At 43.0% G+C, this 25701-nt stretch overlaps 1 protein-coding gene across 1 annotated transcript in view; it reads right to left on the minus strand.

Moving 5' to 3' along the window:
• Nucleotides 1–367: 367 nt before the first annotated feature.
• Nucleotides 368–25701, minus strand: part of LOC111973684 (solute carrier family 23 member 2-like) — an 87308-nt gene continuing 61974 nt past the window's right edge. Inside the window, exons 6-16 of the mRNA XM_024001064.3 lie at nucleotides 25013–25170; nucleotides 17238–17326; nucleotides 16573–16643; nucleotides 15916–16097; nucleotides 15311–15431; nucleotides 10968–11124; nucleotides 10657–10804; nucleotides 10424–10529; nucleotides 9977–10244; nucleotides 9747–9842; nucleotides 368–9542 (exon numbers count right to left, since the gene is read on the minus strand). Of these exons, the coding sequence (XP_023856832.1) occupies nucleotides 9271–9542; nucleotides 9747–9842; nucleotides 9977–10244; nucleotides 10424–10529; nucleotides 10657–10804; nucleotides 10968–11124; nucleotides 15311–15431; nucleotides 15916–16097; nucleotides 16573–16643; nucleotides 17238–17326; nucleotides 25013–25170 (1668 nt within the window). The 3' untranslated portion in view covers nucleotides 368–9270. The remainder of the gene's footprint in view (nucleotides 9543–9746; nucleotides 9843–9976; nucleotides 10245–10423; nucleotides 10530–10656; nucleotides 10805–10967; nucleotides 11125–15310; nucleotides 15432–15915; nucleotides 16098–16572; nucleotides 16644–17237; nucleotides 17327–25012; nucleotides 25171–25701) is intronic.

A 25701-nucleotide genomic window follows, 5' to 3' on the forward strand; every position in this document is an offset into this window, starting at 1 on the left:
CAATATGATGTATTTAAAGTAGGCGCCATTAAGTGGCGTTCTCCTCAGCTGCTCTCTTCTCTATGTCCCACTAATCTCTTCAGTAACATCTGCGCCGCTCAGACGTGCTGACGTCAATAAAGAGGATGGTTTAGAGCGTGAAATTACTAGACACAACAATATGCTTAATCTCACTATCACGAACACTCACTCTCAGGGATGGAGAGAGTGGACAAATTGAAAGAGGATCATTTAAACAATAGAACTGTTGAGACTATATATGATGTGGGTATGTTGTGCAGCAGATCTAGATCTAGGCTAAAATAGTAAAATAGAGGTCTAAACACAATCTATTGTTTTCTACTAACAATAAAGACAATAGACAGCATTAATTCTGTAACATCTTATTAAATAGTTTTAGGAACAAAGAATATAACATTTTGTTGCTACTATTAGTATACACAATGCCTGGTCCTGAAGTTTTCCGCACACTGTAGCCTACTCAATTCAATATACATTTATATATTTTTACATCTGTTTAAAGTTTGTCAGGTGTTTCTCAATTTGTATGAACACTTTATTAACATAACAGGAAGCAATGTTGGAAATATACAATATTAAAAAAATTCTAACTAGCAAAAGTATTCCACCAAACTACAGATTTTAAAATTAAAATAAATGTTTTTTCTTTATTTTAATTAAATAAAAATGTAATAAATGGTGCACATTGCATCATGACAATAAAATATTAAAATGCATGATTTATTTTCTTACAAACATGTGTCTGTAATAAACATAARGATGTATTAAAAAAAAAGAAAAAACCTTTAAAAAGATTAAAAAAACTTGGGAAAGAGAAATGTATATTCTTCAGGTAGTTTCCCCCTCAAAATAACTGAAAGGGATATATTTCTTTGTGTCATAGACATGGGCATACCATGACCTGGTTCGTGGGGCATGGTTTTTAACATTGAGAATGAGTTAAAGCTCATACAGAGGTGAGGCATTGGCTTCAAATGACGTGGTCTATGGGCTGAAGCTGAATTAACACCCTACTCCCCTAGTGGACAACATGCCATTTCAGACATTCTCTCTCGAAAACAGGTACACTTAAACAGGGAGGACACAGACACCATATCTGCACTGCAGGCGGGGGGGGGGGGGGGGGGGGGTGAGGAGTTGAGCAAGTTGAAGGACTGGTCTATTCCGTCTATTGTATCCACTGTTCCTAGCTCTACAGAGCAGAGCAGAGGAAGGCAGCACCAAGCATGCTGCCATATCAAACACTGGTACAAAACCATTGACTACCCTCTTCTCTCCACACCCTGACTATCGTTAGTCTGTTCAGAGCAGAATGTTCAAGGTGTTCTCCTTTTCCCTCACACCGCCGGATCTAGTTCGAGGGCCTAACTGAGTCATGTCCAGTTCAACCTGCTGCCTGTGGAGACTAACACTATCATTATCTCTCTGCTACAACAGAAAATCAGAACAACATTATTATAGGGCCAGAACAAGTCAATTCTAAACGGATAAATATCTTTCTGACATTGTGCATAAGGCACACAAATACTCTTCACATAAATTTCACTAAACAATTACTTTCTTACTAATAACTAAATAAAATAATCAACAAGATAAATCAAAGTAAATCTGAAATGTTACTTAACATTTTTTTTCATTTCTGCATTTGTGAACAAGTGAATACTCCCACTCTCATTGTTTTGGTGCAGCAAATAGAAGAGCAAGAGAAATAGTTTGAGAAAGAATGAAGAAAGGACAGGTGCTTTTTTTGCATTTCGGTTCAGTCTGAATCGGTGCATCTTGTTAATGTTGTTAAGTCTTATGTAGGCTTACGATAGTCAACCACACTGGCCAGAAGGAGTCCCAATTCAACCCTACCTCAACAGTCAACCATTGGTTTTCTATGGATGACGGCTCACACAGTAACACACAGCACTCCAGTGCAAACACACATAGCAGAGGTTCCAAAGAGTCGCCTCCATGTCAATCACACTAAGTTTGTCCCAAATGGCATTCTATTCCTTATGTAGTACAGTGCACAATATAGGGAATAGGGTGCCATTTGATGCACCCTCAGTTGTGAATTATTGACATGAACTTGACCCCAGCTCTGAAACATTCTACCACACATGAGGGATGGAGAGAGGATTTGGGGGGAGGGGGGTTACACTGTTCACAAATAAGTGAACAATGCCAACAATATGAACAATGACACTAGTAACATTCATAACAATGATAGTAATCAATAGGTGCAGGATAAGATTGTAGTCTGTGAGCTATTGAAAAAAAATGAATACAGCCACAACCCCTCTCCCCCTCCCCTATAAACATTTTAAAATACCACCTCCATTACACACCCAACCCTTAAACCTGAAGATACTGTTATGGTGCCGTGTCTGTAAATCAAACATGTTCACTTGAACAGAACAGTAGACCACCTGACATCTGTAGCAGAGTAGGACAGAGCAGAGGGCAGGACAGAAATCAGGGATGCGATTGGCACTTTAAAATCGCCTCTCTTTTCTTTCACTATTTCTCACTTTCAGTCAGGCATCTGGGTACAAAAGGTTTTTCTGGTCATTTGCCTAGCTAAATCTGTGGAGCATCTCTCCTCTTCCTTCCTTTGCAAACCATGCACTGGTGTTACTCTGCACATAAGCCTTAATCATAGCATGATCTTTACTCAGGCTGTGGCCTGGGCAGTGGTCAAACCACCTATCCCCCATGCATGTGCTGACAAACACTACCCAACACTAGTCTAAGTATGCATCCAACACACATTGGCAAAATGAAGGATATCAGTGAGTTAGAAAAAAAGTCTACATTTTAAAAACAACGGTGTGATCGCACAACTAGAAATCCAAGTGCATTCTGCTTCGTGCTAAAGCGTTTGTAGCCGATATATAAAAAAAAAAGTATGAATGCTTTTGAAAGTGTGCTTATGAACTGCTTATGAACATTATTACACAGTTGGTTAACCATTAGATTGTATATAGCCTGTTGCTTGTTATTTATATGATTATAGATCCTTACAGGTTAATAAATACATYAACAACTTACTTACAGCAATGACTTACAAATAGTTATTACGAGTTAAACTATTCAATAATGTCTTACAAGCAGCTTATAAGTCAACCTTGAAATTCCAGTAGTAATAACAGCAGCTGGATGAGGGAGTACGCGTTCATGAGAGAGCTGGTTTTGGTGGTGGTAGTTAAAGCTGCGAAAGATAATACTGACACAGTAAGGCCTGCAAGCTGACTGGGTGAACATATAAACTTTGACCCTCATTTCCAGTCCCAAATCAAGCCCTCTTCCCCAGCACTAGCTCATACCTATGGACTAGACTCTTCTTCATGGCCCCTCCTGGATGTGAAAGAAACAGACAGGTGTAATCAAAAGTGGTGGCCTACTAGCTTCAACTAACCCTTTAGGAGGGTTGTTACCATGATATTTCCATACATCCATTCTAGTTCTTTCAGATCTATGAGAGGGCATTTAGATGTGTCCAGGAATAGGGTGCTAGGAGAAGTGMCCAGGACTAGGGGACTTGGAGAAGTGTCCAGGACTAGGAGAAGTGTCCAGGACTAGGGGAAGTGTCCAGGACTAGGGGTTGATTTGGGACCGGGCCCTCTGTCCAGTGGAGGACATTGACAGTTTGTTGGGAGATCTGTTGTGTTGTGTGTAGGGCAGTGGCAGTCATGACATTTTGTCAGCCTAACTGCCATGCAAATAATTGCTGGGTTCACGTTAAAATGACCTTTAATTAACATAAACACTTTTAGCATCTCCGGCCTTCCACGCATAGTCTACAAGCCACTGATGTGGACCTTTGGAACATCTACATTTTAAAAAGTTTAATAAATCCATGTAATATAGCCTATTTTAGGCAGGTCTAAAGAAATTATATGAAGATGTAGCCTATTTCAGAAGAACAGAATAGTATATTCTGAGTCATCTTTATTAGGCCCTGATCTGGCTATGCCATATGGCTGTGGGTTACACTAGTTCATTTAACACACAAGATTTGCTTAGAATTCTTGTCGAATTACTTTATATTATTTCATAGTAAGAAGAATACAATTGAACAAAGCTGAATAAAATCGAATGGATATTTCCCCAAAACGATTTCCGGGGGAGTGCACACGTGTTGCACTCCCTATTCTGTGTTGAGCGGTTAACAAAGTGATAACTTGAAACAAGTCCTCCTATATGCTAAGTTGAGTTATTTATGCAACTGTAGTTGTGATACAAACCTTAGAATGTATTAGAAATCAAAACATATAGCCAAAGGCTGAAAAATGCTCTAATGATGATTTGAAAAAAGTTGCACGAAAGGCATGCGCTCTGCTCTGTTTCTTGCGCAGGCTGCACACACTTCAGTCTCTCATTCGCAATTTGTCAAGCGCTTGATAATATTCTCACCCATCAGACTATTTTCAATTTAATCTGGTCTTTCACATATGATAAATGTGTGGAATTATTTTGAAATTAATGGCCCACAAAAAAAATCAACATGTAATCCGAAGTCTGCACTCGAATAGCAAATGGCGGTTGTGCAGTTTTGTTTTTAATATGCCAGATAGGCTACACCGGCTGTAAAGCGGATTAATGTGCTTAATTTTAAGAATTGAACAATAAATAAAGCAGCGCTTGAAAGCTAGGATCCTCTTTTAAATAGTCGCCAAAACTCTGCTTTCACACACGATGACTGGGTTTATAAGAATACATGTTTCACTATAGTGTCTGTAGGCTATGGGCTCTTCAACCCTGTTCCAGGGATACAAGGGCTATAGGCTATGCGTAGAGTTATTTGGCCACTTTAGTTGTGAGACAAACCTTCTCAAAACATATATTCTATGGGCTAGGCTACATGATACATGGGACTATGATTTGAAAAAGTTGCCAAAAAATGCATGCCTATAGGCCTAGGGGTGCTGAGCGTGTGGAAAAATCTGATTATTTTATTTTTGAAAATATATACAGTACCAGTCTAAAGTTTGGACACACCTATTCATTCAAGGTTTTTTCTTTATTTTTTACTATTTTCTAGAATAATAGTGAAGACATCAAAACTGTGAAATAACACATATGGAATCATGTAGTAATCAAAAAAGTGTTAAACAAATCAAAATATATTTTATATTTGAGATTCTTCAAAGAAGCCACCCGTTGCCTTTATGACAGCTTTGCACACTCTTGGCATTCTCCCAGCCAGCTTCATGAGGTAGTCACCTGGAATGCAATTAACATGTGTGCCTTGTTAAAAGTTAATTTGTGGAATTTCTTTCCTTCTTAATGCGTTTGAGCCTATCAGTTGTGTTGTGACAAGGTAGGGGTGGTATACAGAAGATAGCCCTATTTGGTCTATACCAAGTCTATACTATGGCAAGAAGAGCTCAAATAAGCAAAGAGAAACAACAGTCCATCATTACTTTAAGACATGAAGGTCAGTCAATCTGGAACATTTCAAGAACCATCAAGCGCTATGATAAACTGGCTGTCATGAGGACCACCACAGGAAAGGAATACCCATAGTTACCTCTGCTGCAGAGGATAAGTTCATTAGAGTTACCAGCCTCAGAAATTGCAGCCCAAAGAAATGCTTCAGAGTTCAAGTAACAGACATCTCAACATCAACTGTTCAGAGGAGACTGTGTGAATCAGGCCTTCATGGTCAAATTGCTGAAACCACTACTAAAGGACACCAATAAGAAGAAGAGACTTGCTTGGGCCAAGAAACACGAGCAATGGACATTAGACCGGTGGAAATCTGTCCTTTGGTCTGAAATACAAATTAGATTTTTTTGGTCCAAACGCTGTGTCTTTGATGAGACGCAGAGTAGGTGAACGGATGATCTCTGCATGTGTGGTTCCCACCGTGACGCATGGAGGTGGTGGTGTGATGGTGACACTGTCTGTGATTTATTTAGAATTCAAGGCACACTTAACCAGCATGGCTACCACAGCATTCTGCAGCGATACACCAACCCATCTGGTTTGCGCTTAGTGGGACTATCATTTGTTTTTCAACAGGACAATGACCCAACATACCTCCAGGCTGTGTAAGGGCTATTTGACCAAGAAGGAGATTGATAGAGTGCTACATCAGATGACCTGGCCTCCACAATCATCCAACCTTAACCCAATTGAGATGGTTTGGGATGAGTTGGACAGCAGAGTGAAGGAAAAGCAGCCAACAAGTGCTCAGCATATGTGGGAACTCCTTCAAGAATGTTGGAAAAGCATTCCAGGTGAAGCTGGTTGAGAGAATGGTAAGTATGTGCAAAGCTGTCATCAAGGCAAAGGGTGGCTACTTTGAAGAATCTAACATTTTTATTTGTTTAACACATTTTTGCTTACTACTATGTGTTATTTCATAGTTTTGATGTCTTCACTATTATTCTACAATGTAGAAAATAGTAAAAATAAAGAAAAACCCTTGAATGAGTTGGGGTCCAAACTTTTGACTGTTACTGTATATATAACAATCACAAATGTAGTGCACTGGGTCTTTTCCTAGTCTTGTATTAGCGAACCAATATGATATAGCCGATACGGTATAGCCGTCTGTAGCGGGGGCAAAAATAAAACCCCAGCTATGCAGCATGGTCTCATAGACTAGACATAACATACACTATATATACAAAAGTATGTGGACACTCCTTCAAAATTTGTGGATTCGGCTATTTCACCGGTTTTCTAAAATCGAGCACACAGCCATGCAAACTCCATAGASAGTCATTGGCAGTGGAATGGCCTTACTGAAGAGCTCAGTGACTTTCAACGTGGCACCGTCATAGGATGCCGCCTTTCCAACAAGTCAGTTCGTTAAATTTCTGCCCTATTAGAACTGACATGGTCAACTGTAAGGGCTGCTATTCTGAAGTGGAAACGTCTAGGCTCAAAAACGTCTCTGCCCTGAAGTGGTAGGCCACACAAGCTCACAGAATGGGACCACCGAGTGCTGAAGCGCGTAGCACGTAAAAATTGTCTGTCTTCAAACTGCCTCTGGAAGCAACGTCAGCACAATAACTGTGTGTCGGGAGCTTCATGAAATAGGTTTCCAAGCCTCAAATCATCATGCGCAATGCCAAGCCTCAGCTGGAGTGGTGTAAAGCTCACCGCCATTGGACTCTGGATCAGTGGAAATTCGTTCTCTGGAGTGATGAATCACGATTCACCATCTGGCAGTCTGACGAACGAATTTCGGTTTGGCGGATACCAGGAGAACGCTACCTGCCCAAATGCATAGTGCCCACTGTAAAGTTTGGTGGAAGAGGAATTATGGTCTGGGGCCATTTTCATGGTTCGGGCTAGGTCCCTTAGTTCCAGTGAAGGGAAATCAATGCTACAGCATAAAATGACATTCTAGATGATTCTGTAGCTTCCAACTTTGTGGCAACAGTTTGGGGAAGGCCCAGCATGACAATGCCCACATGCACAAAGCGAGGTCCATGCAGAAATGTCTAGATCGGTGTGGAAGAACTTAACTGGCCTGCACAGAGCCTTGACTTCAACCCCATCGAACACCTTTGGGATGAATTGGAATGCTGTCTGCGAGCCAGGCCTAATCGCCCAACATCAGTTCCCAACCTCACTAATGCTCTTGTTGTTGAATGGAAGCAAGTCCACGCAGCAATGTTCCAACTTCTAGTGGAAAGCCTTCCCAGAAGAGTGGAGGCTGTTGTGGCAGCAAAGGGGGGACAAACTCCATATTAATGCCCATGATTTTGGAATGAGATGTTTGACGAGCAGGTTTCCACATACTTTTGGTCATGTTGTGTAGTATTTGTTCATGTTGTGTAGTAAACGTATATCTGGGACACTAATTAGTATATGTTACGTTTGGTATGGTTATCACAGCAAATTAATGCATACCATATGAAATGTAACATGTCATACTAAATGGAGTGTCTCGGATTTACATTTACTATGTTACGTCTACCCTTGAGTTCAGGTTGAGCTGTGAGGAGCTGGCTATATCTAGCTGCACAAAGGTGATCCTATTCCGCTCCAACTCTGAATTCCAGGGCTCTCATTAAGTGTTTAATTTAATTTTTGATTACATTTGCATTGATGTCAGAGTGATTAGAGGGACAATACAGCGCTGAGTACAAGGCTGTGACTTTTTGCAAATTTGGTAGGCTATTAATGACCATCAAAGCGCAGTTTTGGAGAAGCCTAGTTTCCATGACTCAGCGGTCACGTGGAATTTGACTGCGGTCATGACTCGTGACTGCCGGTGTTGTGGTAATACGGTCACCATAACAGCCCTAATTGTGTGTTTGACTTAAACGGGTAATAGAAGCCAAATAGAGTGGCAGGTTCCAGTAAACATTCTGCGCATTAACTCTAATAATGTTAAACGAACACCACAATCACTTTGCATGGCTAAGGTCTGACAAGCCACTTTCATCAACAGTATCTGCATGACCTTGCCTTGCTTGTATTTGGTAGTGTGCTTGCCTGTGTGTGTGTGTGTGTGTGTACATTTAGTGTGCAGGCCAATTATTAGTCTAATGTGAATTTTCATAAAGCCTCAATTCCATCCAATCCCCTTTCAACAGGAGACTACATTTCCCATAACCACCTTGGGAAGCGTAGGTTTGCTAAACAGGGCTGACTGACCAGCTGTGTCTGATTCTCAATGGGTCTGTAAGGTGGCAATCATTCAGCTTTAAACTTTTGCCGTAAACGAGATACTGTCCATCCATCTGTCTGTCTGTCTCTGTCCGGAAACAGGAAATGTGCCAGCGCAAGTGACACACTCAACCCCATCACAATGTCATGGGTGGGCACACACACACAGAGGCCACTGGGATTTTGGTTAAACAGCAGAGAACAAACCTTTTCTTACCATTCCCCTTGGAATGAACGTAGACAGATTGACTGATGTAGACAGGTTAACTGAGAAAATAAGTGTTAACTGAAGATCCAGAAGAAATAGTGCAATGGGAAGAGAGGGACCTCAGTAATGGGCTGTCTAAGGCATTCCTATGCTCTTTTGGTCACATACTAGGCAGAGATGTTGCAACTCCATCTGACACTTCCTCTATAAGGACATCTGTTATTACACGCTCATGACACTGGTTATAACATGCTAATAACAGCATGAATAGGCCATTGACAGTGTTATACAGACACACATACAAGACAGGGTTGAGCATGTCACACTGCACTGACGCTACCCAAAATCCTCCACCCCTCCCTTCCTTCCATGGTACCAAACTCCATCTCTCTTCCCTCCAGCCCGGTTCTACCAGTCTGCTATACCCCGCTCTCCCCTGGTTCTGTGATTCCCTCCATCTCTGCTGCCTTCCCTGCCCCCCCCCGTCCCCTCCTAAGTCTGCAGGCCTTGCGGATCGCGCCCCACTGGTAGCCGCTGAAGGTGGGGCTGATGGGGAAGTACTGGAAGACGGTGTGGCGGCGCAGGAAGTCCATGCCGAACGGGAGGTCGTAGGTTCTCATCCCCTCCAGCTCCGCAGTACTGGGTCCCGACCCACGCTTCAACTTCCTGATCCCTCGCTCCTCCGGCGTACCTGACAGGAGGAAAGGAGAGAGGAAAGAGAGAGAAAAGAGGAAGACAGAGGATGAGGGGGTGAGCGATTGGAGAAGGCAACAGTTTGTGATATGCTTGTTCTATCTCAAAATGCACTCAAAATGGTTGAGTACAGTAGTAGATTAATAGTAGTAGTGTGATAGACTAAACTAACAGTGATAGTGGGATAGTACAGTCTACTCACCAGGGATAGTGTTGTCCAGCACAAATGCCACTGACCCCCCTACGAACATGGCTGTGGTCAGGAGGACGTTCAACACCTGGTCAATCGACACTATACCTGAGAGACAGAAAAGAGGGATAGAGAGAATGAGAGAGAGAGGGTTCAGAGACCTACCCAGCCCTTTTAGATGTGTGAACACTGAAGGAGTAGGCCAATGAGCTAAATCTGTAGTCCACTTGTCCTCTACTCACCAGTGACCAGAGGGTTCTGTTTGAGGTAGCTGGGCAGCACCAGGCCAAAGAAGATGGAGAAGCCCAGAACAAAAAGGTTCCTGGAGGAGTTGAGGTCTACAAACTGCAGGTTGGACAGTCCCACAGCTGTAATCATCCCAAACAGGGTACAGAACAGCGCCCCCAGGACAGGGTCAGGCAGGGAGGCGAACAACGCGCTGAATTTACCCACCAGCCCTAGCAGTAGCATCATAGCAGCACCGTATTGGATCACACGCCGGCTGCCCACCTGGAGGACCAATCAGAGAGCAGCAGGGAGTAAGAAAGCGAAGAATCAGGAAGAATAAAATAATCCCACTCTACAGAGCAAATTAAATCCAAGCAGACTACTAGCCAATTAAAACAAACATTTAATATTTGAATAGAACTTGTAGTAGGACTCTGTGTATAGAAGTGTGTGATGGTTACCTTAGTGATGCCTAGCACGCCTATATTAGGACTGGAGGAAGTAGAGCCGTTTCCTGTCCCCATCAGCCCATCCAACACGCAGGAGAGACCTTCCATAAATATACCCCTACAGAGAGAAAAACAGAAAGAAAGAGACAGATCTCAATTCATGATTCAAACCATTCTGTCTGCGTGAGGTAAGCAGATTCTATGAGGTGCATTAGACAAGGAGCTATGCAAGCAAGGTCAAGTACCTGTTGATGGCATGAATGGGGGGTGGGGGGGCACAGGAGAGGCGGGCACAGGCGTAGTAGTCTCCAATGGACTCAATGATGCTGGCGACCACGGCACTGAACATACCGATCACCCCCGCCGCTGTCACCGTAGGAACACCCCACTGAACTATGGGTAAAAAAATACAAAAAAACACAAAAACACATTGATGTAGAACAAACAACTCCAAAAGATTCTAGATTTGAGGAACCTACGAAGCTATTGGATGCTCTCATTCAGAGTTTGGGCTTAGCTAGGGGCGGGTTGAGCACCATAAGGAGTGGTAACTCACAGGGGTAGGGGATCTTGAACCAGGGTGCGGCTGCCAGTATCCCCTGGCGTGCGTCGGTGCGGGCGTAGTAACCGTACTTGTCTTTCTCCGGTGGGAAAACATTGGTTACGGTAAAGATAAAACAAATCAGCCATGACACCAGGATGGCCATGATGATCTGAGGAAGAGAGAAACACTAAGGGTCAAACATGACCCTCAAAACACACAGAGAATTACAGTATGTCCTGTTGAGTTACAGTGAAGAACACCATAATAAAACTGCAGAACTTCTATAGAATGCCCTTCAAACAGAGAGTGATGATTACTTTTTTTCAATGTGGGAGTTGTGAGGTCACCAGTTCAAACTGTAAAGAGCAGATTGATAAAGAGTGGAACTTATAATCAGACAGGGAGAGAGTGATGAAGAGGACTTTATTAGAGTGGAGTCACCAATACAAGCGTCTGTCTACTGGTCTATTGGAGCAGCAGATATATGAGCCATCATGACATCAAATGACCAGCAGGGGGCACAGAGCAAATAAAATCAAATCTATTAGTCACATGGACCGAATACAGCAGGTGTAGACCTTACATTCTCACATAGGTGTTCCTTTTGTCCAGGTGGAAAAGGGTAGTGTGGAATGCAATAGAGATGGTGTCATCTGTGGATCTGTTGGGGTGGTATGCGAATTGGAGTGGGTCCAGGGTGTCTGGAAAGATGGTGTTGATGTGAACCATGACCAGCCTTTCAAAGCATTTCATGCTTAAAGGTGTGAGTGCTACGGGAGGGTAGTCATTTAGATAGGTTACCTTTGTGTTCTTGGGCACAGGATCTGCTTGAAACAAGTAGGTACAGTGCATTCGGAAATGATTAAGACCCCTCGACTTTTTCCACATTACAGCCTTTTTCTAAAATGGATGAAATCATATTTTTTTGTGTGCGGACTGTTGGAAAAGCATTCAAGGTGAAGCTGGTTGAGAGAATGCCAAGAGTGTGCAAAAGCTGTCATCAAGGCAAAGGGTGGCTACTTTGAAGAATATGAAATATATTTTGATTTAACACTTTTTTGGTTACTACATGATTCTACATGTGTTATTTCATAGTTTATGTATTCACTATTATTCTACAATGTAGGAAATAGTAAAAATAAAGAAAAACCCTTGAATAAGTAGGTGTGTCCAATGTTTTGACTGGTACTGTAAGTATTCAGACCCTTTGCTATGAGACTCGGGTTTTAGCTTGGGTGCATCCTGTTTCCATCGATCATCATTGAGATGTTTCTAAAACTTGATTGGAGACCACCTGTGGTGAAATCAATTGATTGCACATGATTTGGAAAGGCACACACCTGTCTAGGTTCCACAGTTGACAGTGCATGTCAGAGAAAAAAACCAAGCCATAAGGTTGAAGGGATTTTCTGTAGAGATCCGAGACAGGATTGTGTCGAGGCACAGATCTGAGGAAGGGTACGAAAAAATGTCTGCAGCATTGAAGGTCCCCAAGAACACAGTGGCCTCCATCATTCTTAAATGGAAGAAGTTTGGAACCACCCAGACTCTTCCTAGAGCTGGCCTCCCGGCCAAACTGAGCAATCGGGGAAAAGGGCCTTGGTCAGGGAGGTGAGCAAGAACCCGATGGTCACTCTGATAGAGCTCCAGAGTGCCTCTGTGGAGATGAGAGAACCTTCCAGAAGGACAACCATCTCTGCCGAATTCCACCAATCAGGCCTTTATGGTTGAGTGGCCAGACGGAAGCCATTCCTCAGTAAAAGGCACATACAGCCCTCTTGGAGTTTGCCAAAAGACACCTAAAGACTCTCAGACCATGAGAAAGAAGATTCTCTGGTCTGATGAAACCAAGATTAAACTCTTTGGCCTGGTGCAGCATGGTGGTAGCAACATCATGCTGTGGAGTTGTTTTTCAGCGGCAGGGACTGCGAGACTAGTCAGGATAGAAGGAAAGATGCACAGAGCAAGCGATTCTTGATGAAAACCTGCTCCAGAGTGCTCAGGACCTCAGACTGGGGTGAAGATTCACCTTCCAACAGGACAACAACCCTAAGCACACAACCAAGACAACGCAGGAGTGGCTTCGGGACAAGTCTCTGAATGTCCTTGAGTGGCTCAGCCAGAGCCCGGACTTGAACACGATCGAACATCTCTGGAGAGACCTGAAAATAGCTGTGCGGCGACGCTCCCCATCCAACCTGACAGAGCTTGAGAGGATCTGCAGAGAAGAATGGGAGAAACTCCAAATATAGGTGTGCCAAGCTTGTAGTGTCATTGCCAAAGGTGCTTCAACAAAGTACTGAGTAAAGGGTCTGAATACTTATGTAAATGTGATATTTCTGTATTTTATTTTTAATACATTTGTTAATTTATAGAAACCTGTTTTTGCTTCATCATTATGGGGTATTGTGTGTAGATTGATGAGGGGGATCAACGATTTAATCCTTTTTAGAATAAGGCTGTAACGTTGCAAAATGTGGAAAAAGTCAAGGGGTCTGAATACTTTTGGAATGCACTGTATTACAGACAGGATCAGGGAGAGGTTGGAAATGTCAGTAAAGACAATTGCCAGCTGGTCAGCACATGCTCTGAGTAAGCGTCCTGATAATCCATCTGGCCCTGAGGCCTCGCGAATGTTAACCTTTTTAAAGGGCTCACTCACATCGGCTACGGAGAGAGTGATCACACAGTCATCCAGAACAGCTGGTGCTCTTACACGTTGTTCCATTTTGCTTGCTTTGAAGTGAGCATAGAAATATTTAGCCTGTCTGGTAGGCTTGCATTACTGGGCTGCCCACTTCTTGAAAGCGTCAAGTCTTGTCTTTGGCTCAGTGCGGATGTTGCCTGTAATCCATGGCTTCTGGTTGGGATATGCACGTACGTATGGTCACTGTGGGGACAATGTAATCGATGCACTTATTTATGAAGCTAGTGACTGATGTGGTAAACTCCTCAATAGCGAAAGTCCTGTAGCTTAGCATCCGCTTAGCATCCGCTTCCTCAGACCACTTACGTATTGAGTGAGTCACTGATTGAGTGAGTCACTGATAAGCAGGAATCAAGAGGATAGAGTCATGGTCAGACATCAAATGGAGGGAGAGCTTTGTATGCGCCTCTGTGTGTGGAGTAAAGCTGATCTAGAATTGTTTTCCCTCTAGTTGCACAGGTGACATGCTGGTAGAAATGAGGTAAAACTGATTTGAGTTTTCCTGCATTGAAATCACCGGCCTCTAGGAACGCCGCCTCTGGATGGGCATTTTCTTGTTTGCTTATGGCCCTATACAGCTAGTTGAGTGCGGTCTTGGTGTCAGCATCGGTTTGTGGTGGTAAATAAACAACTATGAAAAATATAGATGAAAACTTGAGTTAAATAGTTGTCTACAGTTCATCATGAGATATTCTAACAAGCGAGCAGAACCTTGAGACTTCCTTAATATAAGACATTGCYCACCAGCTGTTGTTAACAAAGAGACACACCKCTCCCCCGGAGCTTACTGGACACTACCATTCTCTCCTGCCAATGCACAGAACACCCAGCTAACTGTATATTATCCATGTACTTGTTCAGCCATGACTCTGAGAAGCATAGGATATTATATTTCTTAACGTTTTGTTGATGTAATAGTCTCGAACTCAGCGCGTCCAGCTTATTCTCCAGTGATTGCACGTTTGCCAACAGAATGGAGGGTACAGGCGGTCTACAACACACAGGCCATGTCCGAATACCCGTTCATGCATACTAAATAGTAGGCCGTTTGGGTATGCAAAAACAGAAAGTTACGAATGGTAAGGAACAAGCACGATTGCGCATTAGATGACACCTTCTCAGTATGGATGAGTAGTATGTTGATATTTGTTGCTTACTGCATACGTTTTTACCAAACAGTATGTTCTAAATAGTATGTAGTGCGATTAGTAAACAGAATGCAGTTTTAGTAATTAGTAGGCTAAACAAATTTCACATACGGCCAGACAGACAGGCACACAGGAGATCTATATACAGCTCAGAACAGGAAAAAACAAAGACAAAGGGCACCTTTGGGGGCTGAATCYTTTCAGATCTTATTAAGAGGAACGGGGGAGGAGGAAACAGGGGAGGTGAATAAGATTTGAACAGCAGGACTTGACAGGTAATGGGAGGATGGAAAGGGGTATCTAAAAGACGGAGAGAGATGGAGGAGTGTGTGCCCATTTATCTTACCTCACATGGCACTGTGATGGACTGGATCAATAAGCACACTCCAGGAAAGGGGATGTGTATCTAGGTGTGTATGCTCCTGCCAGTGTATTTCTCTGTGCATGCACATCTCTCGCTCTCTCTCTGTGTGTGTGTGCACATGTGTCAGGGTACTCACAGGGAACATCTTGAAGAGCTGTAATCTATAAGAGGTCCAACCTTTCTTAGCCTTGTAGATGGGCAGAGGAAGCTGTACGTTCCTCGCATACTGAGAGAACAACAACACCAGGAATATAGTCCTAGAGAGAGGGAGAGAGAGGACGAACAAGAAATACAGAAGTCAGGGGTCAAGGAAAAGCAGTAAGCACACTTGCAAACATCCACTATCTGCTTTGATTTGTAGAACAGTTAAACATTTGTCAAAAGAACCAATAACCCGCCGTTGAAGACTGCTATAAAGAGCACTAAGGGTTCCCACCTCCATTCCGCATGGGCGACTGCGTCTGCCGGCAATTCATTCTGATTGGCTATTTAATGGGCTGCTATGATAATTGATTGGCTAAGGATGCCTCTGTGGGGCGGGAGTCAGTCTTATAGGATAACAAAAGATCGATAAGATAAGAAATCATTTTACTTTCTGTTTTCACCTAAATCTGCCATGCATCATAACAAGACAAAAACAACAACAGACACTATAGGAAAACATATAGAGGGCTGGTGAATGTATAGGGGACTACACAAGTAGTCAGTCAGGAGAGATTAGAGCCACAGTATACTACTCACAGCATGGCGATGCCCCAGTGTTTCCCTGCTCTCTCCCCTGCAGCCTGGAAGCCAGACAGGCCGATGAGGGCCACAGTCGGGGTGATAGTTAGGGGCCCGATGTATTTCAACAAGAGCCCAGGGAGCCCCAGGAAGCCAATACACACCTCTATCAGAGACGACACAATGATAGCCCCCTGGATCTGGAGGGCAAAGAGACAGACTTTGGTACAGCCTTGATAGTCTATCGACGTCCTTGTCTCTAATTCTATTCATTGTGACATCGTGATTGAGTTACCGCCTCACACACGCATCAAAACAGGGTTACCAAACCCGCTTACATAAGCCTTATAAAAGGTTAATGTGAGTTAAAAGGCCACGGTCACACTGTCACACGCACGCAAACACACAACGCACACAGCTAAAGGCTGAGTCACAGCAACAGGTCTGAACAAACATCATCATTTAGAACTCTTTCTACTCTACGTTTCAGTGTAGGCCCAGAGGGTATCACTGGGATGTGCTGACTATCTAACATGGGGTTTGAACAATACTGACACAGAACACAGGAGTAGACCTCTCTCTGTACACTATGCAGTGTAAAGATTGGATACTATAAAATATCCCCCATGTCTCCTGCTCTCTCCCCTTCCGTCTCGCATTTCATTTCTCTCTCACCTCTCGTATCCGGGGATGCCAGATGTGTTCAGTGTTGAGCAGCTCAGTCTCGTTGAACATGGAAGGAACCACTGACAAAGGGACGGAGAAAGTAACAGAGAGAAAGATGGAGTGAGGAAAAAAGAAAAGAAAAAAGAAAGAAAGAACATAAAAGAATGCTTAAACACATATTTATCATTCTGTTATCGTCTGCGTCCTGGGAAAAAACGTGTATCTCAAAAAAGTTAAAAGTCACGATTTATTTTCTGATCTATCGCCATGGAGGTTCTCAAGTACTCTGGCTGACACCAGTTCTCAAATAGCCAGGCTAGTTCACAAGGCGTTTTGCATTACTTTTATTAGTTCTACTTCCAGAGTAATGAAACGTTCATGGAACATGGAGGGGCATGACTACTATCGATTTAATTTACATTTAATAAAATCAAAATCTACAAAAAGCGAGATACAAGGTTTTTCCCAGGACACCGACGTTATAGATTAACACACTGGCACCGAACCTGGAAACCTCATCTGATGCCAACCTGAAAACCTCATCTGATGCCAACTGAGGTGCCAGTCAGCACTACTGATGCCAGCTCACGTGGGCAGGAGAGTGAGGGTGAGACCAGGTCATAATGAAGGCCCTCGTGGGGTGTGTGTACGTGTATATGCGTGTTTGTGTTTACCTGTAGCGTTGCACTTCCACTTGTCTAGTGACAGGATTGCTCTGGCGGGAGCCAGGAAGGCAAAGGCACTTGCCTGGAACAGAGGAAGTCTGGAACAACAACCACACACCAATACACACACTAAGCATCTTATTAACATCTTATTATCTTATTAGCTAAGTGACAACATACACACACACACACAAACCAATACACACACTAAGCATTGTATTATATTTTTAGCTAAGTGACAACACACATACACACACCAGCAACTCACTCAATTAGAACACACACACACATTCCTCTAATACACACACGAAGCATATTTTTTTCAGTGATAGATGTGCTTTAGAATGAAAATAATAAATATGTTGTTTCCTTGAATGCAGTTTATGGACAAGGAGTGACTGCAACCCACATGTAAAATTGCTGAAAACTATCACACTGTCAAACATTGTGTCAGTTAGTTGTAAAACAGTGTAAAGTCAGTTATCATAGTGTGTGTGATAACACAGTGTAAAGTCAGTTATCATAGTGTGTGTGATAACAGCTGTCATGATGGTTATGTGATGAATATGCCAGTGTTACGTAGCCCTTATGGCTGTGGATTCAAGTAGTGTAACCAACAGTTCTCCTGTCTGTCCAATAGGTGTCACTAGTGAACACTGAGAAGCAGGGTCTACCCTGGCTAGGTAACAGCAACAGCATGGAAACTTACAGAGCTGTGGCTAGAATGGAGCAGGTGGTGGCTGAGAATTAGCATTCATCTGAATGCTGGCCAGTCAGTGTGCAGGTGGACATCATTATTAACTCTAATCAACAACCAGATTAATGAGATCAATAAACAATGAATAAGCATGGGACTGATATCCATGGAAATGTACAAGGCAGGTGAAATTAGCTATGTCAATAATGAATAAGAGGACAACTAGTAACCAGTCATGACAAATAAAAACATTTGCCTGTTAAATACCTTTAAAGGCTGTTCTGTATTTGAATGTTTGATATACATCAAATTAACTATCACTTTACTAACACTATTGTTATTACACTGAACAAAAATATAAAACGCAACATGTAAAGTGTTGGTCCCATGTTTTCATGAGCTGAAATAAAAGACCCCAGAAATGTTCCATACGCACAAAAAGCTTATTTCTCTCAAATTTTATGAACAAATTTGGTTTCATCCCTGTTAGTAACCATTTCTCCTTTGCCAAGATAATCCATCCACCAGACAGGTGTGGCATATCAAGAAGCTGATTAAACAGCATGGTCATGACACAGGTGCACCATGTGCTGGGGACAATAAAGGGCCACTTTAAAATGTGAAGTTTTGTCACACAACACAATACCACAGATGTCAAAACGTTTTGTGGGAGCGTCCAACTGGCATGATGACTGCAGGAATGCCCACCAGAGCGGTTGCCAGAGAATTTAATGTTAATTTCTCTACCATAAGCTACCTCCAATGTCGTTTTAGAGTATGGCGTCATGTGAGCGAGCAGCTTGCTGACGTCAACATTGTGAGGGCAGGCATAAGCTACGGACAACAAAGACATTTGCATTTTATTGATGTTATTTTGAATGCACAGAGACACCGTGACGAGATCCTAAGACCCATTGTTGTGTCATTCATCTGCCGCCATCACCTCACGTTTAAGCATGATAATGCACGGCCCCATGATCTGTACACAATTCCTGGAAGCTGAAAATGTCCCAGTTCTTCCATGGCCTGCATTCTCAGACAGGTTGACCACTGAGCATGTTTGGGATGCTTTGTATCGACGTGTACAACAGCGTGTTCCAGTTCCTGTCAATATCCAGCAACTTTGCACAGCCATTGAAGAGGAGTGGGACAACATTCCACAGGCCACAATCAATAGTCTGATAAACTCTAAGCGAAGGAGATGTGTCGCGCTGCATGAGGCAAATGGTGATCACACCCAGTACTGACTGGTTTTCTGATCCACACACCTACTTTTTTTTTTTGAAGGTATCTGTGACCAACAGATCATCTGTATTCTCAGTGATGTGAAATCCATAGATTAGGGACTAATTTATTTATTTCAATTGACTGATTTCCTTATATGAACTCAGTAAAACCTTTGAAATATTTGCATGTTCTGTTTATATTTTTGCTCAGTATATAATAGATTCGACTGAAAGTAGGCCATTTGAGTGTCATCTTCACTGACGTGTGTGTGGTGGGAGTGTGACAGATGGAGAGAGAGAGAGAACAAGAGAGAAAGGGGGAGAGATCGTGACAAACACAGACACCAATTTACCCAGCAGCACTCATCTACTTCAGAGGGTCACATGTTGTCCCCAGGTGGGACCAGCTGTGCACACACTGACATGCAAACACACACACCAGCGCTACACTCAGACAGGAACACTTTAGAAATACACTGGTAGGGGCACATGTCAGCACACACACAAACGAGTCACCTTTCCTAGAACAGTGTGTGTGCTCACTGATCTGACCTCACTGGACACTGTGACTCATCAAACACAGCCACTAGCACTCCTCACTACTCCCTCTCCATTTCTCTTTGCGTCCCTTCCGCCCTCCCCTCATGCCTTTGTCGCCTCTTATCCATCTCTTCAGCCCTCAACCTCAGTCCGCCTTTCCCCCCCCCCTCCCTCCACTCCCACCCTCTCCACGTTGCAGAGGTGACACAGATAGCTGTGATTTGTGACACAGAAATGACAGTCATTAGTGAAAAGATGGACGTCATATTGACGTTTGATGAGTTGGCTACAGATTGTGTCGTGAGAGATATACAATGGAGCAGAGAACAGCTCTCACTAATATCTTCTCAAATGCTTCTTTGAGTTCTCGCAGCCTGTGATAATGATCATTACATGATCGGGGCATTGGAGGTCTGCGCGGGACTGATTTATTTATCCCGCAGCTTTCATACCGCACCCGCCGACTCCCACTACAGCAAGAATTGGTCGCAAACCCAAACGCAGTACCACAATTTTATTTTAGGTGCATAGGCTATATCAAAATGGGCAAAAATAACCTAAGAAATACATAAATTAACACAATCTCAAGTGAACCATTATATTAGACTATCGGTATTACCAAGATATATCAGCCAATAGGCTAGACCTAGTTTTAATATAGCAGAGTTGGAGAGACTTGCATATTCTCTTGAGCTACGTTTTATAGCCTAACTTTTAGGAGTGGGACGATGTTCAGACGGAGACAATATGGGTGATCAATATTTATGTCTAGTCAATGTAGTAAACTATAGCCTAATCATATTTATTTAGTACATTTCCTTGGAAAGATAATTGCCCGGTGCTTCTCCACCTATGCATAGGCTATATAGCCTACCCTATTTAATGAATAWAATAATAATAATAATAAAATAAATGGCATTTAGGAGAAGCTTTTATCCAAAGCGACTTATAGGCTATACATGGTCACTCCAACGTCTGCTGTGGCCATACAGCATTTACTGCGAGGCGGACTCCGCAGAAGTCAGAGCAAACATACTTTTTTCGCTTCCCAGATCTGTTGTGAAGGAAGTTGTAAAGGAAGTGAGTTTGTGTTTATACAGGACTTCACGCCCCCACCTACCGTCAACCAGTCATGTCAATGTGGAGCCCTCCACATTGTTATGTATATATTTTTTTWAATTACCCCTTTTTCACCCCAATTTCGTGGTATCCAATTGCTATTTAGTCTTGTCCCATTGCTGCAACTCCCGTATGGACTCGGGAAAGGCAAAGGTCGAGAGCCGTGCGTCCTCCGAACACAACCCAGCCAAGCCGCACTGCTTCTTGACACAATGCCCGCTTAACCCGGAAGCCAGTCGCACCAACGAGTCAGAGGAAACACCTGGCGACCGTGTCAGCGTGCCCTGCGCCCGGCCCGCCACAGGAGTCGCTAGTGTGCGATGGGACAAGAATATCCCTGCCAGCCAAACCCTCCATAACGTCTAGTGGCACAGTCTAGTGGCACAGCTAGAGCCCTCCACATTGTTACATGCAGAAAAACATGTTGATTGCTGGCGCTGAATATGTCTATATCGGTCTGCTAATACAGGATTAGTAAAGGCCCAGAGCATTACTTTTGTGAAAAAATGTAAACAAAATATATTTGAGTGTTTACCAGCATTTGTAACTTGAGTCTGATAATTATCTGTACAAAACATTTACTCGGATAATACTTGTGGAACATAAAAATACTTGCTTGATATGTTTTCCAGTTTCTTGAATTACAACTTTATTTCTATGTTGTTACAGGTTATTTTTTTAGGTTGGACTTTTGCACATATAGCTCGTTAGTGCATAGGGCACACCGATTGGTGTCACCTTAGTCAGTATGTGTTACACCTGTGCTGGTTGCCATCTCGTTAGTGGGAAGGTCTTTCACCTTTGCTTGCCCACGTGCTATTTAAGAGTGGCTGGCCAAGTTCTCCAGTTGTCTTGGTAGATGGTTAACACTTTTAGTTGGTCCTCCCTACTCTGATTTCTAGATGAACAATTCTTTATATGATTTCCCTATTCACCTTTTTGGTTTGGTGTAGGTTTTTATTTTGTTTGCCTCTTCAGCAAATTTAGTGGGCAGACTTAGTAGGTGTATTTTAGGTTCCAGTCGTTGCTAGTCAACTTTCAGTGAACACCCCAATGAGTGTGTCTTTCAGAACCCCTCCTAAAACCCCACCCGTTTCATTTTGGTTGTTGGTCAGTGACTCTTTGTTAGTTCCTTTACCATTTTAGTAGACACTCTTATCCAGAGCAACTTACAGTAGTGAGTGCATACCTTTTCTTACTGGACCCCCGTGGGAATCGAACCCACAACCCTAGCATGCAAGCTCCATGCGCTACAAACTGCCCCTCATCACAAACCACTTGATGTCTCAGTGTACTCAATTACTGTATTGTGCATTGGTTTTCTTCATGGTGATGGAAAGTCTACAGGTACAAACCTAGATGACCAGCCTATGTACATTGACATTAAGTGGTTTGTAAGGATGGTAAATTTAATACTGCACAAAGTGGTTTTCCTTATTTGATCATGAAAAATATCTAATTTTATGTGGATGTTTTGCATCTTTGCCTATAACTTTGCACCTTTTGATGTAAATATTTGAGGACACGGTTTTGTTCTTTCTGGATTCCATCAGAATGAGCATTGCAGAGAAAGGGACAGGGCAACAACTCTTACAATTCCAACTATTGAATCCTGCAAGATAATGTTCTTAATTTTACAACTACCTTTGTCAAAGCGTAGATGATAAGTGTTGTCTATATCGGTCCGCTAATACAAGTAAAAAGCCCAGTGCACTATTTCAATTTTTCTTTCAAAACATAAAATAAAAATAAATCTTATTTTTCAGGGGGTGCTYCAGCACCCCTAATTCCCACAGCTAAGCTCAGTTGACAGAGCTTTTTGGCCCACAGGCAACTTAACTAGAAGCAGCGAATTCTGATTGTGTGAATAATGCAGCAAATGTGCTTTTAATACAATAGGTAGGCTAACACATATGAAGCAGAAAGACAACTTTTCCCCAAACAATCTGCAGTACAACAAAAATATTTTCCCCTAAATTGTCTGTCTGACCGCTTGGTCCCAACTACAGCATGAAAAATGCAGAGAACGCCTCAATGATCTGTCGGAATCTGCAGCCCTCTATGGTGCACAATTGCTATGTATAGGTTCATCATCTGTGTATGCAAGTGCTGTGTATGCTTCTCTGTGCGATCAGTCCTAACTGCAGGACTAAAGACAGGAGTCAGGTCCATAATTATTGATACCCTTGATAAAGATGAGCAAAAAAGACTAAAATAAATACTGTGCTATATTGCATGCTCAAAATGTTAAATTATATTTTACCATAGGTATGAGGTACTTTTCGGCATATTCTTTTTTTTCAACGCCAAACCCACCACTGGTGTGCATGGCCTTATAGCTATATTTTAATGTTATCTGACCGTAGAACTGGTTCCAATCCAAGTGCCAATGGCGTTTATCAAACTCCAGGCGGTGCTATGGTCAGATGACATGAAAATAGAGCTCTTTGGCACACATTTATGGTTCTTCGGTTGAAGGATTCAGTTGGACACAGCTTAAATTACATCAACCCATTTTCACAGAAGTCCTATGTGGCTGAATGCCTGGTTTCTCCTTGAGCTGAGAGGAGTGTGTGAGAGCCAGGCAGACAGAGGTCTGCCATACCACTGGTCTGTGAGTGTATGTGCAGTTCTTTTCAAGGCTGTAGCCTGACTATCAGACACTGTAGCCGCTGAAACAGTAAAATACTGCTTAATTCTCTCGTTTCAGACAGGAATCATTCAAGGCCATGAGACTAGCGGAGTACCTTCTGTGTGTGTTTGTGTGTCAAGTGTGTGTGTGCAGTGATTTCCTGTCAGTGCTGCTGTATCTTGGCCATGAGACTGAGATGTGCAAACACAATTACAAACAGATTACCATGACGTGACATGGCATCTAGCAACACATTCACGTGTGGTAGCGATAATACCCATGGCAACAATGATGAAACCTGGCTGTGGTATTTCTAAAGGATATCATATTTCTAGAGTGAGAGAGAGAGTGGGCAAGGGGAGGGAGAGACAGAGAGGAGAGAACAGAAGGGCATCTCAGGTCACACTGACTCACTGAGTCAAATTTTAATCTCTAACCACAGTGAGGAGAGAAAGAACTGAAAAAGAGGGAACGAAAAGGAGAGAAAAAGAAAAGGATAGAGTGTTTCCTGTAGAGGGAGAGGTGGAAGAGAGAAAAAAAGAAAATGGAGTGCTTGTTTGTCCATTCAGTCAATGCTCCTCACCATGTAGCCCTAAACATATCCCTAACGCTAACCACACTGGGTAGAATGTAAAGCTATGGATATCTTCTCCCACAGTCTGGTTTACTGTTGACACCAAACATTCATGACATACTCAGGCTAACAACCCAAATGGCTCCCTATATCATAGTGCTCTACTTTTGACCAGAGCCGTCAGAATATGGTGCCAGTTGGGAGGAACCCCCGGACACTCAGAACATTTCAAGTTCACTGGTCAGTCTGGGAAGAGGGGGTGCAGCTCTACAGTTGGCCAAATACACACACCCACACTTTCCTGCCCTGGTGCTAACCCACTCCATTCCAGTTACCAACAGTACAACTTCTGGCTCATGTGCTTTCAGAAACTGTTGAGTCACATGCGCACATGCGCTCACACACACACACACACACACATTTTGCTACACCCGCAATAACACCTGCTAAATATGTGTATGTGACCAATAAGATTTGATTTGACATACACACACACTAGAGAATGATAGAGGGATAAAGAGGAATGAAGGAGGAACAGAGGAAGAGAAAAGATGGAGGAGTGACTTTCCTCAGTCTCTTCACTGTCTATTATGCCAACATGGTACTTAGAGAGAGAGGAGGGAGAGAGAGGACAGAGGAGAGAGTAGGGGGTGAGAGGCAGAGGGTATAAGGAGAGAGAGGAGATGGAGAGAACACTAGAGAAAGAGAGAGGGATGTAAAACATTTTACAAGCAGTAAAGGGGAAAGTGCAGGAGAGAAGATCAATAGCAGAGTATTCTAGAGTATTATGTACAGAAGCCTGTAGCCACAACACTGGCCTACAGTTTCCCTTGGTGCCTGCATCAGCCCTAAACACATCACTCTGTGTGTGTGTGTGTGTGTGTGTGTGTGTGTGTGTGTGTGTTTGTGTGGTGTGTGTGTGTGTGTGGTGTGTGTGTGTGTGTTGTGTGTGGTGTGTGGTGTGTGTTGTGTGTGCGTGCGTGCGTGCGTGTGTACCTGCAGCCAGTGTAGTCTGTAGCAGGGTGGTTGATTCCCACACAGAAGAAGATAGTTCCTATGAGCTGACTGGTAGCCCACTGGTCAAACCCTACACACATGGCTTCAGCTAGCAGGAATGGCACCGCAATGGTACCACTGAAACATGTCAGGTAGTGCTAGAGTGAGAGAAGAGAGGGTTACATTGTGAAAGTGTGTGTGTGCGTGCGACAGTGAAGCAGAGCATCAACTTTCATAAGAGTATGTTTTATAAGCATCAGTGTGAAGGGGAGGGGCTTAGTTACATCAGGAGTGGGGAGACTATGTTACATCATATGGGTTATAGAAGGGGAAATAGGAGGACACTTGAATAAGCAGTGAGATGGCATTTTTTTGAACTGGGCATGGCTGCATCTGAACATTGTCTGAAGTGGCTTCCACTCCTTGTCTCCTCTTGTTCATCTGCACTGGTAACAAAGGACAGATTAAAGCAATAGGGAGGATCCCGATCAGGCATTACCTTTCACCTCTCCAAGTATTTCACATCAGTGCAGATAAAGGAGAGGAGACAAGGAGAGGAAGCCATGTCATTCAGTTGCAGCCTAGGTAATAGAATATCTCTGAGGACACAAGGCAGTTGTCATTACTTGCATATTACATAGAGTCAACATGGCATTATTTGCATATTACACATATAATCAGACAGTCAA

This window comes from Salvelinus sp. IW2-2015, linkage group LG15, assembly GCF_002910315.2.
Source record: "Salvelinus sp. IW2-2015 linkage group LG15, ASM291031v2, whole genome shotgun sequence".
NCBI lineage: Eukaryota > Metazoa > Chordata > Actinopteri > Salmoniformes > Salmonidae > Salvelinus > Salvelinus sp. IW2-2015.